The sequence below is a fragment of the Rhineura floridana genome, chromosome 11, assembly GCF_030035675.1.
Source record: "Rhineura floridana isolate rRhiFlo1 chromosome 11, rRhiFlo1.hap2, whole genome shotgun sequence".
Lineage (NCBI taxonomy): Eukaryota > Metazoa > Chordata > Lepidosauria > Squamata > Rhineuridae > Rhineura > Rhineura floridana.
The window spans coordinates 33982156-33999700 of NC_084490.1; the positions used below are offsets into that span (position 1 = coordinate 33982156).

Below are 17545 nucleotides of genomic sequence, written 5' to 3' on the forward strand. Positions count from 1 at the left end.
TCCTCAACATGTCTACTCAGAAGAGATTCCCATTCATTTTAATGGGGCTTGTTCCCAGGAAAGTAGGGTTAGGTTTGTAAGCTTCTTAATATTCATCTTATTTTTAAATGTTATACTATCCATTAAAGCCTTCACTGTTTATTCCACTTTTTTATTAAAAAAACCCTCTTTTTTCTTGTACAGAAATGCTATCACCTTTGTGACTGAGGCATGGACATGGAAAACCAAACTGAGTTGACAGAGTTCATTCTTCTGGGCTTTTCAACTCTAGAGGATAGCTATATTTTACTTTTTGGAGGGTTTCTAATCATCTATCTGTTCACTGTACTGTGGAACACCTTTATCATTATCATAGCTATATTGGACCAGAGGCTCAGAACCCCCATGTATTTCTTCCTGGGGAATCTCTCCTTTCTTGACATCTGCTACACCACCACCACCATCCCCCAAATGCTGGATCATCTCCTCTCCCACAAAAGCAACATCACTTACATGGGCTGTGTGTTACAGCTTTATTTTTTCTTCTCCTTTTTGGGTGTAGAATGTCTCCTTCTGGCAGTGATGGCGTTTGACCGCTACGTTGCCATCTGCAACCCTCTGCGTTACACACTAATTATCAACAAAAATATCTGTCTCCAATTGGCCTCAGCCTGCTGGACTGGTGGTTTCCTTAACTCTGTCATACACACTGTCTATGCATTCCGGCTACCTTTCTGTGGAGATAATCGAATTGATGCTTTCTACTGTGACATTCCACCTCTGCTGAAGCTGTCATGTGGGGACATCTCCCTCAACCAGATGCTCTTACTGTATATTGGCTTGCTCATGGCTTGGACACCTTTAGTAAGCATCCTTCTATCTTACGCTTACATCATTTCAACTGTTTTGAAAATACAATCCTCGGAAGGAAGGCAAAAGGCTTTCTCCACCTACTCTTCTCATCTCACAGTGGTTCATCTATACTATGGTAGTGCCATCTTCACCTACTCAAGACCCATGTCCATTCATTCATCAGTTAACACAAAGCTAATCCCCCTGATGTACAGTATCTTGACTCCAGTGTTAAATCCTATTATCTACACCTTGTGCAACAAGGATGTGAAACAAGCTTGGCAAAGCATGATGGGGAAATTATAACTTTTGTAATAAATACCTCACTTCTTCTGAATATAAAAGCAAGTATTTTAGGGCCTAATTCACACCTTAAGGAGGAGTCTCTCTCATATTTTTTTCTTTTGCAGAACACAGATTGTTTTACTTCTGCAGATCCTTGGAGTACAATAAAGGTGACTCTATTAGTTTAGTTTTAGATCACTGACCATGTTATTGTGTTATTGTATTTTGGACTGCCATGTTAATATTTATTTTTAATGATTGCATTTTGTGATTGTTGTTAGTGGATTTGGGATAAATTATCATCATCATTATCCTCCTCCTCCAGCTTTATAAGTTGGTTTTGGTGGCTATTAAGTTAAAATGAGGTGTGATTTGCTGTTGTTATGTGCCTTCAAGTCGATTACGACTTATGGCGAACCTATGAATCAGTGACCTCTAATAGCATCTGTGATATGCCACCCTGTTCAGATCTTGTAAGTTCAGGTCTGTGGCTTCCTTTATGGAATCAATCCATCCCTTGTTTGGTCTTCCTCTTTTTCTACTCCCTTCTGTTTTTTCCAGCATTATTGTCTTTTCAAGAGAATCATGTCTTCCCGTTATGTGTCCATAGTATAACTTCAGTTTCATCATTTTAGCTTCTATGTTAAATATATACCACACACATTAAGCTTTTTCATGCAATCTACACATTCATGTATATTGTAGTTCTTTTCATCTGCTTTTCTTCAGATGGTCCATATTCTCTCTCTCTGTGTGTGGTGTGTGTGTGTGTGGTGTGTGTGTGTTTTTCCAAAACTGATTTGTGCTATCTATGCTTCCCAGATGAAGTTACTTTTTCTTGTTCTTTTAATGTTCTTATTACCAGTTCTGCACAACTAAATACGAACTAGAGGGCTGCTAGGGCTTCAATAGCATGTATATAATGCATATAATATACTAAAAGTTGGGTTGTAACCAGTTGCTTTGTCTACCTCATTTTAAAACATTAACATTAGCTGAAAAACCATAGAAGATTCACACTCAGAATGCTAATGGTCAAAGCTTGGGACCAATTCAAATATTGCTGCATACTCCTTTTCCAGAAAGTAGGTGATGTGATGTTTTTATTTGAAAATAATATATGCATTTTCTAAATAAATAAATCAGTTTAATTGTCTCAATATTCACTGAGAAACAAACTGCATAGTAAGAACATTTTAGCATGTGTTTTTAAATTTCTTTTTTTAAAAAATGTGCTTTTAAAGTTGTATATTTATGCATTTGTTTTTAATGTTTTCAATTGTAAACTGCACAGAGAGCTTCAGTTATGGGCAATATACAATTGTTGTTGTTATTATTATTATTAATAATAATAATAATGATGATAATGATGATGATAATAATAATAATGATGATGATGATGATGATGATGATAATAATAGAAGAAGAAGAAGAAGAAGAAGAAGAAGAAGAAGAAGAAGAAAATCCTCTCACAGTAAAGACTTAAGGTCCACTGTGACATCAGCAGTAAATCTCTGAACTCTTTGTGCTAACTTTGAAAACAATGCTTGAAAATTCTGACTCGACAAGGCAAGTAAACACATCCACCCTTGCCTTGGTTTTAGTTTTGCTTCACGTTCTTGTTGCTTTGATGTGATAAGAAGATTGTGACCACATAGGAAAATATGAAGGCAAGATAGTGCAATGCGTGTACTGAATAAAGAGTGGGAGTGGTTTTCACAAAACCCTGAAAAAGGCTGAAGGAAAGGCTTGATTAGCCATACGTCCAGCTCTACTCTCACAATGCCAGTGCAGAGTGCATGTGCATGCATGAGGTCAGATGCCAAGCCCACATTCTAGGTATCTTGGACGTGAAACCAGAAGGAATGTCACAAAATGCATTGTACCTTTTGAAACAACAATTTGCAGCCATTACCAGGCACAAGCAATGCTCCCCTCAGTACCCTAGGAGATTCCAGTATAAAGACCACACTAGTGTCATCGGACGTATCTAAGCATTGCTCAGTCACTGATTTGCATGCTACTGATGGATAGACCTGTCCAGATTTTTGCCCCCACACCCTCAAAGAAAACTCATGAGACAGGAGATTGGATTAAGGTTACATTTATTAAAATGTAAGAAACCTGGAGGACCTACAGATCAAATAACCAAATTATCCAAATCTAGAAGACATGGGCAAGTGAGGATTTTTTTTTCTAATTCTGTAAGAGATGCTTCCCTACGGACCCCAGGCATGTACTACAGCCATGGGCTGTGGCTCCCCAGATAAGGATGGAGAGGAAATCACTCCCACCTTGCTAGGTGAACCTTGAATAAAAGCCCAACATGTGAAGCCAGGCCCCACTGTACCCACTTTCACCTGAACTGTGTCTTTCAGGTAGATGGCCCCCCAAGGCCCCTAGGCATGCAGCTCTGGCAGATCCCTTAAGATCCCAATAATGTCTCAGTATACCTACAGATTTTCTCCCCGTGTTCCTCACTTGCCTGAACCCCATGCCCTCTCAGGGCGATCAACCACACCACTCCCTAAGCCAACTGAATTTACCCCAACAGTGTGGAGGAGGCAAAAAAATGTGAGAAACAAAACAGGCAATCCACCAAAAGAATCCTACTTAGCCCTCTTACAGAACACTAGCAAAGCCAACACAGCATACAGGAGGGAGAACACAGTAAAAGAGAGAAGATGAATGGCTGAGAGTAGAGCACAATTATATAGCAAGCTCCAACCCCCTCCTTATTGGCTGATTCAGCCCATGTGGCCACCCCTTAACCCCTTCTCTTTGCGAGTTAAACTCTTAAGTCATCTTCCCATGGAACATGTGTGTGTGTGTGTGTGTGCAAGATCAAATCCACCCCTGCTTGAGAGCAGGAACAAAATTCTCCATGCATAAGAAATTGTGGAATGGGGCCTTTTGTGTTGTGGCACCTAGCCTTTAGAATTTACTCCCCTTAAATGTTAGGTGCCGTCTCTGTTATCTTTTCAGTGCCTTCTGAAGACTTTCCTCTTTAAACAAGCCTTTAAGTAAAGACCTTTATCCCAGTCTGCATCTGTATTGGAATTAAGATTTTTAAAAAATTGTTTTATTGCTTGTTGTTTGGAACAATGGGCTCCTTTGGGAGGAAAGGCAGAATATATTTCTATCAAGATTTAAATAGCAGGGAAATTGTGTAGCTATGGTGAATGCACCAGGGGAGCAAGAGACCTGACTTCCTCTCTGATATATTGTACTGCCCTACACATTTGTAAAAATGCAAACACAATTTGGTTGGTCTTTCACAGTCCAATCCACTTCCTGTGTAGCTTGGAAGAATTTGGTATTCTGAGCATATGGTGAGTGGTGGCAACACCTGCAATCAGAACTATATCTCCAAAGATGGAGAATTCATTTCTTGTATGTTTGATAGTGTTCTTTGCTTCTTTCCTGTCTTACTATTGTTTCTACAGAGAATCTAACCTAGAAAATTATATTTCTGTCATTATTCATCCTAGAAATCTGTGTCGAATTTTTTTTTGTTAATTTCAGAGCCTTCTTATTGGCTGCTTCTTACCCCTCTGGTGGTTTCTGCTGACCCCCCTAAAAAGCCTGGCCCATGGGCAGTTGGTGCATGACAGCGAGGCACCACATATCAAGCACTCATGCCTAAAACAGCAAGGGTTGTGGGCACAGACACCCCGGGAGCTAAATTCCCAGCATAGCAGCCGATGTTGAACACCTTGTCCCACGTATTGAGCAGGTATGGAGCTCCAGGAGTTCAGGGCCAGCAGGGGCTACATGGAAGAGTGGCCTATTCTGGTAAGTCACCTGTTGGAATTCCTGGTGGAAGACAGGAGGAAGGGTCTCTCAGTCAGGATGCTGCGAGGTAAGCGGGTGGGGCTATCCTTTATGGCTAAGGCTGGGGGCTTTCAGGACCATTCAGAAGACTTTAGGGTCTGCCATATGCTGGGTGGGTGGGCTAGAGAGTGTACTGCTACCCCTGATCCCCGCTGCCCCTTTTCACCCAACCTCTTGATGGGCCTGTTAGGCCGATGGGTTGACATATGTTCATCACAATACAAGGTCCAGCTGTTTCATGCAGGGGCCCTGACACTGTTTTTGGAGCCTTCCGGATAGGGGAGGTGGTTGCCAGGTCCAACCTGGACTCTTCTTCAAGCACCCTCCTGCTGTCAGATGTTAGTTTTGACCCCTCAAAAGATCCTAGCAGTGCTAGGATCAGGTTTGATGGTCCAAGACTGAGCAACAGAGCAAGGGTTGGACCGTGGTTTTGTACGCTGCCACAGAACCGGGCATCTGTCCTGTAAGGGCATTACAATGTTTGGGGGGGGGGGCAGGGGCCTAAATCCAGGTTATTTGTTTATTCAGGAGGGGGGATCTCCCTCACGAAGTTTCAGTTTGGGGTGCTTACTAAGCTAGTGCTTCAGGGCTTGGGAGTGGACCCCTCAGCATTCATGGCCCACTCTTTTAGGATTGGATCTACTTCTACAGCAGCAAGGGTTTTCACAGGACAGGCTGCAGGTCATTGGCAGATGGAAATCTGGTGCATAAAAAGGTTATATTCACCCTTTTGGCAAGCCTGAAGGTCTGGGAGCCTAACTTTTGAAATTATTTTGTTTTTGGCAGGTTGTTGGATGGGGACGGAGCTGACGGGCATCCTAATCTGCCGCCATAGCTTGGTGTTCTGGGTGGGCTGTAGGGCCATGAAGTTACATTGTGGTTCTCAGCTGGGCCACACTCAGTGGCCTATGGTTCAGTGGCTTGGCCAATGGGGAATGTGCTGGGATGGGCTCCTACCCATTTTGTTCCAGCAGGGTTTGGTGCAGACAGTTCCACAGGTTATGGTTATTGACCTGGGTGGGAATGACTTTGGTTTGCTTAAGGGCAAGGCCCTTAGTTTACAGGCATGTGAGGACATGCAGTTTGTGAGGCAAAGTTGGCCCAGTGTTCATCTGATATGGTCAGACATATTTCCCCACCCGGTCTGGTATTGTTTGGTGGACACGAGGGGGATAGATAGGGCACATAAGAAGGTCAACTGGCAGATTCAGTTGGTTGTTCTGGCACACAGGGGTTGGCTTTACATCATCTACTTATTCAGCACTCTTGGGTTGAGCATTATAGGGTGGATGGAATTCACCTGACAGATGCAGGTAATGACAGATGTACCTAATGAGTTCATCTGACAGATTCAGGTAATGTCTGTGAGAGGTGCTTCTCGGCAGTGGGGTGAAGGGGGACTAAATAGAAATTTGCCCCCTTCTGTGGTGGTAAGATGCTGGAAGGGAAGTAGGTAAGGACAGCTAGGTGGCTCCCTTAGGCACCTTTGGAGGTGATTGGTGGCTCTGGAGGACTGTCAGTCAGGGTTTTATGGCCCAAGGGCAGGATATAGGATGCTTTTGGGGCCAGCTCATCCTCCTGGAGTTGTAAAGCCCGGGGGGTGGTGATGTGGGAAGTTTCCCGTCTCACTCAAATGGTGTGGTAGGAGTAAGGGGTAAGCAGAATGGCTTGCCCTTGCCCCCGCAAGTGCTGGTCACCCGAGAACTGTATTCCAACTGCTTGCTTATAGACAGTTCCCACACCTATGTTTCCCCTCTGCAGGTTAGGTTAAGGGGGTTTGCTATAGTTTATTAATGTGGCCCTTTGTTCATGAGGGGAGAGAGACTCTGTTGCCATCAGGGGAGGCTGCTTCCACCTGCCTTGCCCCACCCTCCAGCCTTCAAACGCAGCTTCTTTAGGAGGACTTTCTGATCTTTGGGTTGGGCTGTGTGGGTTGGGGTATAGCTTCTACTTTGTTGTTTAGTTTTATTGCTTGTTTTTTGATGTTTATATACTTTTATGTTTGATTTTTATATGCCTGTATTTTGTACGTCACTCAGAGTGGCTGGGTTTCCAGCCAGATGGGTGACTAATAAATCGAATAAAATAAATAAATAAATAAAATAAACCGAGCTTGCTGTGTCCCTTGTCTTATGTTGACCCTCATCCGCAAGTTCCACTCCGCTCACCTGAGCGTAGCCTGGGTGGGTGGGGTGGAATTGCGGCCAGGCAGCGAAGCCCTGGTCACCATTGAGGGTAAGGTCAGCAGTCACACTTGACACACAAAGTGCGCTCGTGACATGCTGCATGGGAGAGTGGGGTGTCAGGATGTATTTAAGCCCGTACCACCCATCTTAGTCCTCTTGGGTGTGATGCCCACCCTGCCCTCCCATTGCTATGGTATGATCTGCGTCGCTTCGGGGCCAAGTAGGAATTTTTATATGGCCCACCCTTGTTGGCCAGCAGGTTTTTTGCCTACTCCACACTGTGGTGGTGGAATAGAATCAGGTTAGGGGGTGTTGTGGTTATTAGGTTATTTCAGCTAATTTGGCTAATTCAATAAGATTAAAATAGTTCCCTGAGTTGGTTTAGGCTGTCTGGTCACTTGTGCTCTAAGGTGCGGGAAGGGAAGTAGGTAAGGACAGCTAGGTGGCCCCTGTAGGGAAGTGATTGGTGGTTCTGGAGGACTGTCTGTCAGGGCTTTACAGCCCAAGGGCAGGATATGGGCTGCTTGTGGGGCCAACTTACCTCATCCACCCAGAGTTGTAGGGCCCCGTGTGGTGGTGATGGGGGAAGGCTCCCCTGCTCGCCTACAGGGTGTGGTGGGGGTAAGGGGTAAGCAGAATGGCTTGCCCTTGTCCCAGCAGGGACTGGTCACCCGAGAGCTGTATTTCAACTGCTTGCTTATCGATAGTTTCTGCACCTGTATTTTCCCTCTGCAGGTTAGTTTAAGGGGTTTTGTTATAGTTTAATAAAGTGGCCCTTTGATCAACCAAGCTTGCTGTGTCCTTGTCTTATTTCAACCCTTGGCCACAACATGCATCTGTTATGAAAAAAAATATTTCGGTGTGCTTTTTGCATTCCAAAATATATTGCAAAATGCAGAGAAGTATGCAAACTCACTGGGGGTTGTGTTTCAATCTGCAAGCAATTATGAGTATGTCAAATAGATTTGATCCACTGTGAAAACCAGACCAAATTAATTATCTCCCTCCCTAGGTTCGATGTTAAACCAAGATTCCCTGTTTTTCTTCATATGTAGGAAAGACTTGCCTATATATGACAGTTCCTATATAATCATGCACTCTGATTTGTATTTTTATTCCAAATATTAATTGGTTTCACATTTTACTTAGCTTCTGCTGTCAGAGCTTGGAAAAGTTACTTTTTTGAAATACAACTCCCATCAGCCCCAGCCAGCATGGCCACTAGATTGGGCTGATGGGAGTTGTAGTTCAAAAAAGTAACTTTTCCAAGCTCTGGACTCATTATGTTGTTTTTAGATACATTATTGTCAGCTCTGCACTGAGACGGTAGTGCAGGCGGGACTGGAAATTCCTGGGTATTTACCAGAGCTGGAAAGTCCTTAGCTGGCAGCTTGGTCATAAATCTGTCAAGCTAACAAAGATGAAGCGTGATAAGGGCAAGGCCCTTTCCAAGCTTACATGCCAAGCCAGAAGTCCAGAAGCGAGGTCAGTAGAAGTCTGGGTTCAATTGCTAAGAGGTCAGTCCAAGATAAGCTTCAGGGAATCTGGAAACACATGAAGCCACACTTGACATTGTAGTCAGCAACAAGCTGAAGCCAAGGTTTGTCTTTTAAGGAGCAGGTTTGTCAGCAGTTGTGAGCCATCAGCCTTTTGGCCTTAAGTGGACAGGCCTGTCCCTCTTGTGCCTGACCCTCTGTTGTTTATGTTCTGCAGGTGAGGAGGGAGTATCCTGTTCACTGTCTGGGTCTGGCTGAAGGGCTTCAGCTGTGTCTGGGGTGCTCTGCAGCTGAGGGGGAGAAGGAGCTGGGTTCTAAGGAGTTTCCTTGGTTTCTCCTTCCAGGTATGCTGCTGTTACTCCCGAGTCATCCTCATCTGATGAGTCCTCTGAAGGGGCCATGACACTTATATTGGATTTTTATTATCTAAACTGCCTTGGGAATTTTCTAATGGAAAGTGCAGGCATGGTGCAACATTTTTAATAAAGACTAAGTACTCAGTGGAGGAGACACTGTTGAATCTGGTTTCGGTCCTCTGCCACTTCTCCATGCTAGCACAATTAAGTTTATTTTTCCTATTCCCTCAACTGCTAAACTTATTGGCTCTCAGGAGAGAGAGACACAAAAAATACTGACATATTTCAGTAAATTTCAAACAAGCACGCAATGAGACTGAAAGGAAGTGCAGAGGACATTGGACTCATTTTATATTAATTTACTAGATCTGTTGTAGTTTTTAAAAATCTTTCCATCTCCCCCATGAATTATTAACTTATATATTTGGAACCATTAAAGACATTTCTTGTAGCTGTTCCAGATGAGTTTTATCTTCAGTCCATGCAAGGCAGAACTTCAGCAAGAAGGTGAAGGAACATATTACAGACAGCAAAGTGAGAAAACCACCGCTCTGCTGATATTTGGTGTTTCTGCTGCTATGCACCCCAGTCCAACGAAGGTATGATTTGTTTCTCAGCAATAGTGGTCCATTGATGTTTGCCACCACAAGCTCTTTAGTATCCCCTCTACAAAAGTGGCCCGTTAACATATAGCATCCTGCTTCCGCTCGGGGCTGGTTCAAGACAGCATAAAGATCTGGGATTTTTCAGGATCCAATAGTGCCAAAACGCCAGTCACCTCAACACTGCTGCCATTGTGACTTTGCAGAGTTCAGCCACGAGGGCCAGCAGCAGTGTAAAAATATTCTCAGCTTTTTACTCTTTCAGGTAAAGAGGCCCTCTGAGATTCCTTACCTTACTCAATGTACCCCAAAATTCTAGAGCCAGGACTGCATGCCTTACAACTTTGTAAAAAATGTTTACAGAATATAAAGAGAGCTACTGTATATGTATATCATGTTACAGGTAGAAAGCTGAAAGATATTGACTAGGTTTATTTCTCTGATGCCTGATATATGAACTGGGAGATCTAGACAGTTTTGGAGACTTAACCATCCTGGGTTGCTCTTTCCTTCTGTAAACTGAAGACTGAAGTGTGAGTGGTTCATAATTAATTATTTTGCTTAATGCAATTGTAGATATTCTGATTTCTTTTATTATTATCATTATTTTAGGGAGATGAACTATTTTTGTCACTTCCTTTTTGAAAAATGGTGAGGCATTTAGTAGTCCATTTCTTCAGAGGTGCTCATTTTTATAAAGGATTTCGAGTCGTAGGAGATTCAGCAGAAGGAGCTAGCTCTAGTGTTATGCTGCAAAACAGTAGCTACATGCATATGGGAAGGGCTGTGGCCAGTAGCAGAGGGTGAGGTACGGTGGAGATGCTTACCTGATCACCTGGCAGGGGAATCACTGCTTCTTACTGGGAGGGAGAAGGAGAAGGGAGACAATGGTGAGATTGGCACAGTGTAAAATGTTATTTTTAAGATGCTAAGGAAATATGCTATCTTAAGGATATCACTGTCTGATATTGATGCCAACATTTGTTATTGCGCTACTCAAAATATGGGAATATATTGCATATAACAGAAATCAGATAATGTTAGATAAGTGACCAAAGGTTATGTTCTGATTTAATCAACTATTTAGTCTATTTGATCAACTATGTGAGTCTGCAGAATGAATTCTTCAAAGGGGTGTGTGTCTTTGGTTGGGACAGTCTCTTCTGAAAACTCTTCATTATTCTTCTCATAATTTCTCAGCTGTTTCAGCCAAAGAAAAACCTCCAAATTCACACTAACATTTCACTTGAAATACCACTAAAATATGTTTATAATAATAATTAAAATTCATTTGAAATGCAACTGTTAAGGTGTGCATAGCATTTTCACCAATTTAAATGATATGGCCTATATTATTCAGCATTACTTTTCATGTGACTATTATCATCACTGTCAATGCATTTCCAGAATTTCCAATGCATTTCCAGAAACTATAAATGTGCATACAGCATTTTCACAGTTTTAAATATTGCCAGTATTATTCAGCATTACTTTTCATATGACCCACTATCACTGCCAATGTATTTCCAGAATTTTGCTTATTCTCATTTGTTTTCTAGATGGAAGACAACATGGTCTTGGAGAAATTAAATTACACAGAAGAAACAACTTTCACCATTACTGGATTCACAGGTACCAAGAGGTTACAAATTATATATTTCATTTCATTCCTTCTTATCTATCTCCTTACTCTTTCGGGGAACATCATCCTGCTCATCACACTAAAGACAGAGTCAAGTCTCCACACACCTATGTACTTCTTCCTGAGCAATCTTGCTGTGCTGGAAATTGCTTATATCTCAGTCACTCTCCCTAAACTTCTAGCAATATCCTTAGGAAGATCCATGTTTATCTCTCTTACAGCATGTCTTGTACAGTCATATTTCTTCTTCTTTCTGGGTTCCACAGAGTGTTTCCTACTTGCTGTCATGGCTTATGATCGTTATGTGGCCATATGCAACCCACTGAGATACCCAATACTGATGTGCAACAAAATATGTGTCTACTTAGCCTTAGGTTCCTGGGTGACTGGATTCCTAAATCCTTGCCCATCTACCATCTTAGTTAGCAGGCTGCACTTCTGTGGCAACATCATCAACCATTTCTTCTGTGATGTCCCACCACTGCTCAGCCTGTCATGTACTAACACCTACATCAGCAGAACCATCATCTTCATCAGTTCAGCAGTCATAGTATTAGGCACTTTTCTGTTGACCATGCTTTCTTATGCCTGCATCCTGGCAACCCTTCTGAGAATGTCTTCAACAAAGGGACGGCAGAAGGCCTTTTCCACCTGCACTGCCCACCTGACTGTAGTAACACTCTACTATGGAACAGTAATCTTCATATATGTCAACCCTGCAGGCCAGCACTCAATGGAAACTAACAAGGTGGTCTCGTTTATCTATAGTGTGGTAACCCCTATGCTCAACCCAATCATCTACAGTCTGAGAAATGAAGATGTCAAAAAAGCTTTGAAAAAAATGATGGTTAGGAGATTCTGTCTCAGAAAACAATCCTCTTAGATACAGAAGCATGGGCTTAGCAGAGGTTAATATTTTATAAAAGTTGGCTCAACAATATTCCAAAATATATCTTTCATTGGGTAATTTCAGTCTACCAAAAGAGGTTTATCTGAATGGCTGAAAAGTGACAGTGATATAAAGCAAATTATTTTGATTAGGGCTGTGCACAGACCCTCCTAATTACCCCATGGCTCCAATCTGGAGGGGAGTGCTTTAGGTGAACCCACCCTGGGTTGACTTGAAGACTACCCGCCTTGGCTTGGAGCCACTCCCAAATAGATTTGGGAGGCAGGGCTAATGATTAAAAATACTAAGTAACTTACAGAGTGAGGGGGAAGGAGACCAGCATGGCCAATTGTGTGCAGGTTCACTCCCTCAGCTCATCGGCTGTTGAGCCCAGGGAGCAATCCTGGGGGTGATTTTCTGCTGTTCCTCCCAGAGAGTGATCCTGGCTGTTTGCAAGTGGAAAGTACCTTGTAAACCTCCATCCCCCAGGATTGCTCCTGGGCTCAACAGCCAAGAAGCCCAGGATGCAAACCTGCAGGATTCAGGTATGCAATGGGCTTTTCTGCACAAAAGCGCCTTGGTAAAATAAGGGATTCATGGATAAAGACTTGCCATTTATTGTGCATATTGTAACTACCTTTAAATACTTTTATACATATATTGGCAACTTCTATGGAACTCCTAGGGAATTGTCTGTCAAAGCACAAAATAGCCTGAGATCTGCTTCGCTTGAACAATGAAAAAGTATTGTTTGCTTAATCAACCATCTCCAAACTTTAGTGGGATAGAAAATGTAAAAGGTATTTGTTATAATTTTAATGGCTGAGCTGCATTTGCCAACCTTTTTGCCCCATGGGCACATTGGAAACCTGAAAACTGTTGTGAGCACCACAACCAAACACACACCACAGCCTCTTCTATTGCTTACAATACAATTCTTTTTTCAAGTCTAATCTTAGCATGAGGAAGGGACCCTGTGGGCACTGCAGTAGGTATTTGTGGACACCTGTTCATCTGTGAGGGCCATTTTGGTGACTCTTAGTCTAGCTTGAGGTAGACATGACAAAAGTAGCAAAAATCTGCAATGGAAAGGGCTACTTTGCTTTCGCATAACCACATAATTGTGGAAATGAAATCAAACAGGTTTGTGACTGAAATTGCAGATATCATGTGGAGCAGAAGATATTCTGAACATAGCTAAAATTATCAGCTAACTTTTTTTACTATTAAATGGATCATATAATACATGATCTTTAGTAAGCCATATATGTTCTAAATTAGGCCTGCACAGCTCGTGACCCACCAAGTCATATGTGGTTGACCACTGTGGGATTAGATCTCCAGTTGCTGATGCTGTTCTGGGATTGAGTGCGGGGAATTTGTATGCACCCTGCACCAGTAAAGCCAAAACACATGTCTGGTGGGTTGAGCTCAGATTGGTGGGTCACAAGTCATACCAGCTTGAGAAATACAGACTGCTATGGAAACCCCAACTACTACTGCTATGGCTCATCTCTCCATTACAATTAATATCATGGTCTGACACAAGTTTCCTGGTGGTCCTGGTCATCTGCTCCACACCATCTTGGTTTCCATTCACAGCCTTTCCTCAACTTTACAGGTACTTCTTTTTCTGTAGATGTTCAGTGCAAGATCAGTGATCAGTGAAACTTCAGTTGCCTGTGACCTGCTTGAGGCTGAAGCCAATATAGTCATGCTTACAGTAATATGTACATTAGAGATCAATGATTCAGTGTGGTATGTGTGACCCAATTTTGGTCAATATGGTTTTTCTACTTGCATACTCTGTGTAATATCAACCAACAATGAAGCTGGTGTTGTAGGGATGCGGTGGTAAAATATATTCAATAATTAATGCCATTTAATTAATTAAATTAAATAAATAAATAAAAATAAATTCAGCATCCATTGGCCTTAGAGTGGATCCTGATACATTCCTGAAAAGGTTCCAGCCATGAGCAGGAATGCCTTTCATTAACATAAGCTGATGAGAAATCTGAGTTAGCAGGTATAACTCATACGTTTGTAATATGTAGAGTGTATATTTTAGAGTTCTGACTCCTGAATGTTCACTGACAACTCAAAACTTCCCTCTTTCTGTATTAATAAAGTGGAATTTTAAATATAGTGTTTACATCCTTACGTATTTTGCATATTGCATTATCATACTTCATAGTGAAGATACCATCTTCAACTGTGAACTACTAATGTGCATGTTTGTTTATTTTCATTTCCTTTATTAATTGCTTCCCATGAAACACCCCAAAGCTCTTAAAAATAAAAATGCTATAAAAATATATCAAAACATCAACAATCAAAACACACATATTTTGGCACACTTGCAATGGCTAAGTTTCCAGGCTCACTTCAAGGTGCTGGTTTTGACCTATAGAGCCTTATGCAGCTCAGGACCTTAATACCATGAGGGCTACCTCTCCCCATAGGAACTGACCAGGACCCTGCATTTGTCATCATAGGTTCTTCTACATGTGCCCCCTCCACAGGAGGTCAGAGGGTGGCAACGTGAGAATGGGCCTTTTCAATGGTGGCCCTCTGACTGTGGAATTCTCTCCCCAGGGAGGCACACCTGGCACCTTTCCTAAGTGCCAGGCAAAGACCTTCCTCTTCATTCTGTCCTTTGGCCCTTGATGTATGCTGTCTGAGTTATTCCTTTTTTTTTGCTATTTGATGGGTTTTAAGTTTTTATTGATTGCTATGTATGGCTTTTTTTACAGCTGGTATAGCACAGTGGGGAGGAGAGCCTGGCTGGGACTCCTGAGTCTGTGAGTTCAAATTCCTGCTCATGTCTCCTGGGTGTAGAGGGCTAGCTAAAAATCACCCCCACAGTGAGTGGCTCAGGGGTTACATGCCCTGCCACCTGTGCAGCCATGGGCAAGCTGCATAGTCCCAAGGAGCCCAGTTGCCCTCCAGTTGGCAGTTGAGGACAAGGAAGGGGCTGGCTTGTGCAGCTGTGGTAAGCTGAGCAGACCTTAGCCAGCTGGTGAGGACTAGCCTCAGAGGGAGGCAATGGTAAACCCCCTCTGAATACCACTTACCATGAAAACCCTATTCATAGGATTGCCACAAGTCAGGATTGACTTGAAGATAGTCCATTTCCATTTTCGTTTATGGCTTTTAACATATTGATGGGTTTTATTGATTGTGTGTTTGATTATTATTCTTGTTTTACATTTCTGTATGTTTTAAATCTGTTGTGAGTTGCACAGAGACCATTTGGTATTAAGTTACTACTACTACTACTACTAATAATAGTAATAATAACATCATATCTAATACAGAGAAGGATTGGGATAAGAATCTCCGCTTAAAAGGCTTGTTGAAAAATGAGTTTTCAACAGATGCTGAAAAGACTGTGTTTATCTGATATGTAATGGGAGGGCATTCCAAACGGTAGGTGCTACCACCCTAAAGGCCAATTCCTTCATTATACAAAACAGTCCTCCTTATGAGATTGTATCTGCAAAAGGCCTACTTTTCCAAAAGAATTTCACCACAAGAACAAATGCCTGAGGAAATAAATTGTAAGGGGATAAATTAAGCATAGCTACCCAGATCACTGTTTTTTACTACCAAATCATAGGGCACACTACTTTTCAGATTTTCAAATTCTCAGGCCTTGGTCTTCTGCCAATAACTCAATGAAACAGATCTTTTAGTTCAGGGGTGTTGAATCTGTGACCCCCTCTCTCCTGTTTTAGTGAAATGCCAGATACAAGAGTGTTATTAGTTATTTTAATTTAAATTATAGAATCAACTTCTCTCCAATATGTTTAAGAGCAGGTAATGCCTTTCACTGTTTCACTATTTGTTCAAATATTTTTTAAGGTGTTTCCAATCACTTGGAAACATCAAATGTCTGTCACTTGGAGCAGAGTGAAACCAGTGACTGTATGGAAAGATTCCATCCTTGGAGTATAAAAGCTCAACACATGCACTCCATCATCATATTGACAGCCTTCTTGCCAGTATATGGTGACATGTACCCACTGATCCACTTCTTCACTCTAGTTTCCCTCTCATTTGAAAATAGAGGTTAGTCTTACTGTATAAGATGGTGTGATATGATTCCTTGTTGATGTGATAAATCCGTAGTGATTTTACAGGAAAGTTATCCTTCAGACAAAAGAATGATGTCCTCTGAAAGGAAAGATCTATCACACCTTGGTTATCTTGTATATTTAATGCCAATGTCATAAAATTTATTTACATTATCACAATTCATTTCACTATTCCCCACAGAAAATCAGACTCTGTTTCTTTGTCCAGACATGGAGGCACAAAATGAAACTGACCTGACTGAGTTCATCATCCTGGGTTTTAAAAATCTTCAGGAGGCACATCTCTTGCTCTTCAATGGGTTCTTAATCACCTATCTATTCACTGTGCTATGGAATACCTTCATTGTTGTAATGACATTAGTGGACCAGAGGCTCAGAACTCCCATGTATTTCTTCATTGGTAATCTCTCATTTCTTGATATCTGCTACACTACCACCACTATCCCCCAAATGTTGGCTCACCTTCTCTCAGAGAGAAGCACCATTTCCTACATGGGCTGTGTGCTCCAGGTCTATTTTTTCTTCTCTTTTGTAGGCACTGAGTGCCTCCTTCTTGCAGTGATGGCATTTGACCGCTATGTTGCCATATGCAACCCTTTACGCTACACACTGATTATTGGCAAAGAAATTTGTCTCCAGCTGGCCACAGCCTGCTGGGCTGGGGGCTTCCTGAACTCAGTAGTGCACACCACCTTTGCTTTCCAGCTACCATTCTGTGGGAAGAACCACCTCGATGCTTTCTACTGTGATATCCCTCCACTGCTGAAGTTATCATGCAGAGACACTTCCCTTAACCAAATTCTCTTATCCATTGGCCTTTTTATAGCTTGGACCCCATTACTTTGCATCCTTCTATCATACACTTACATCATTTCAACTGTCTTAAACATGCACTCTTCAGAAGGGAGACAAAAGGCATTCTCCACCTGCTCCTCTCACCTCACTGTGGTCCTTTTGTACTATGGCAGCTCCATCTTCACCTACTTGAATTCAAATAACAGCCACTCCTCAAATCATGCCAGGCTTGTCTCAGTTATATATACTGTCTTGACACCACTCTTAAATCCTATCATATATACCTTACGCAACAAGGATGTAAAGAAAGCCTGGAAAAGTATGATTAGAAAGAGATGAATTTTGGGAGAAACATACACAGAGATTAGCCATACTTATTTTCACACTTATTTTTGTCTTTAGAATTTCATATTCACACCTTAACTCTGCTATGAATTAAATTAATCAAAACTTCTGAAAATTACCAACTGTTTTCCAATTTGTTGGGTATCTCATTGTGTACCATTCCTTGTTCATAAAACTCATATGC

The 17545-nt window shown here is 42.0% G+C and overlaps 2 protein-coding genes across 4 annotated transcripts; both read left to right on the top strand.

Moving 5' to 3' along the window:
* Nucleotides 1-210: 210 nt before the first annotated feature.
* On the top strand, nucleotides 211-1137 carry LOC133366412 (olfactory receptor 5V1-like). The gene has a single exon (XM_061589470.1). It carries the CDS (start codon nucleotides 211-213, stop codon nucleotides 1135-1137), a length of 927 nt encoding a protein of 308 aa, XP_061445454.1.
* Nucleotides 1138-8925: 7788 nt separating this feature from the next.
* Nucleotides 8926-17440, top strand: LOC133366597 (olfactory receptor 5V1-like). Of its 3 annotated transcripts, XM_061589861.1 has the most exons (4): nucleotides 8926-8976; nucleotides 9441-9587; nucleotides 11150-11222; nucleotides 16403-17440. In XM_061589861.1, exons 2-4 carry the CDS (start codon nucleotides 9450-9452, stop codon nucleotides 17353-17355), a joined length of 1164 nt encoding a protein of 387 aa, XP_061445845.1. In that variant the 5' UTR covers nucleotides 8926-8976; nucleotides 9441-9449; the 3' UTR covers nucleotides 17356-17440. The 3 variants fall into 3 exon arrangements, with proteins under 3 accessions (XP_061445845.1, XP_061445846.1, XP_061445847.1); XM_061589862.1 differs by lacking the exons at nucleotides 8926-8976; nucleotides 9441-9587 and adding an exon at nucleotides 9780-9855; XM_061589863.1 differs by lacking the exons at nucleotides 8926-8976; nucleotides 9441-9587 and adding an exon at nucleotides 14878-14925 and having other exon boundaries at nucleotides 11152-11222.
* The last annotated feature ends 105 nt before the right edge of the window (nucleotides 17441-17545 follow it).

Bases quoted from the DNA above. Each gene is read 5' to 3' on its own strand.
- LOC133366412 (XM_061589470.1), top strand. From the start codon at position 211: ATGGACATGGAAAACCAAACTGAGTTGACAGAGTTCATTCTTCTGGGC.
- LOC133366597 (XM_061589861.1), top strand. From the start codon at position 9,450: ATGAGTTTTATCTTCAGTCCATGCAAGGCAGAACTTCAGCAAGAAGGT. The intron at 9,588-11,149 runs GTATGATTTGTT...TTTGTTTTCTAG, and splicing joins TGCACCCCAGTCCAACGAAG to ATGGAAGACAACATGGTCTT. The intron at 11,223-16,402 runs GTACCAAGAGGT...TATTCCCCACAG, and splicing joins CACCATTACTGGATTCACAG to AAAATCAGACTCTGTTTCTT.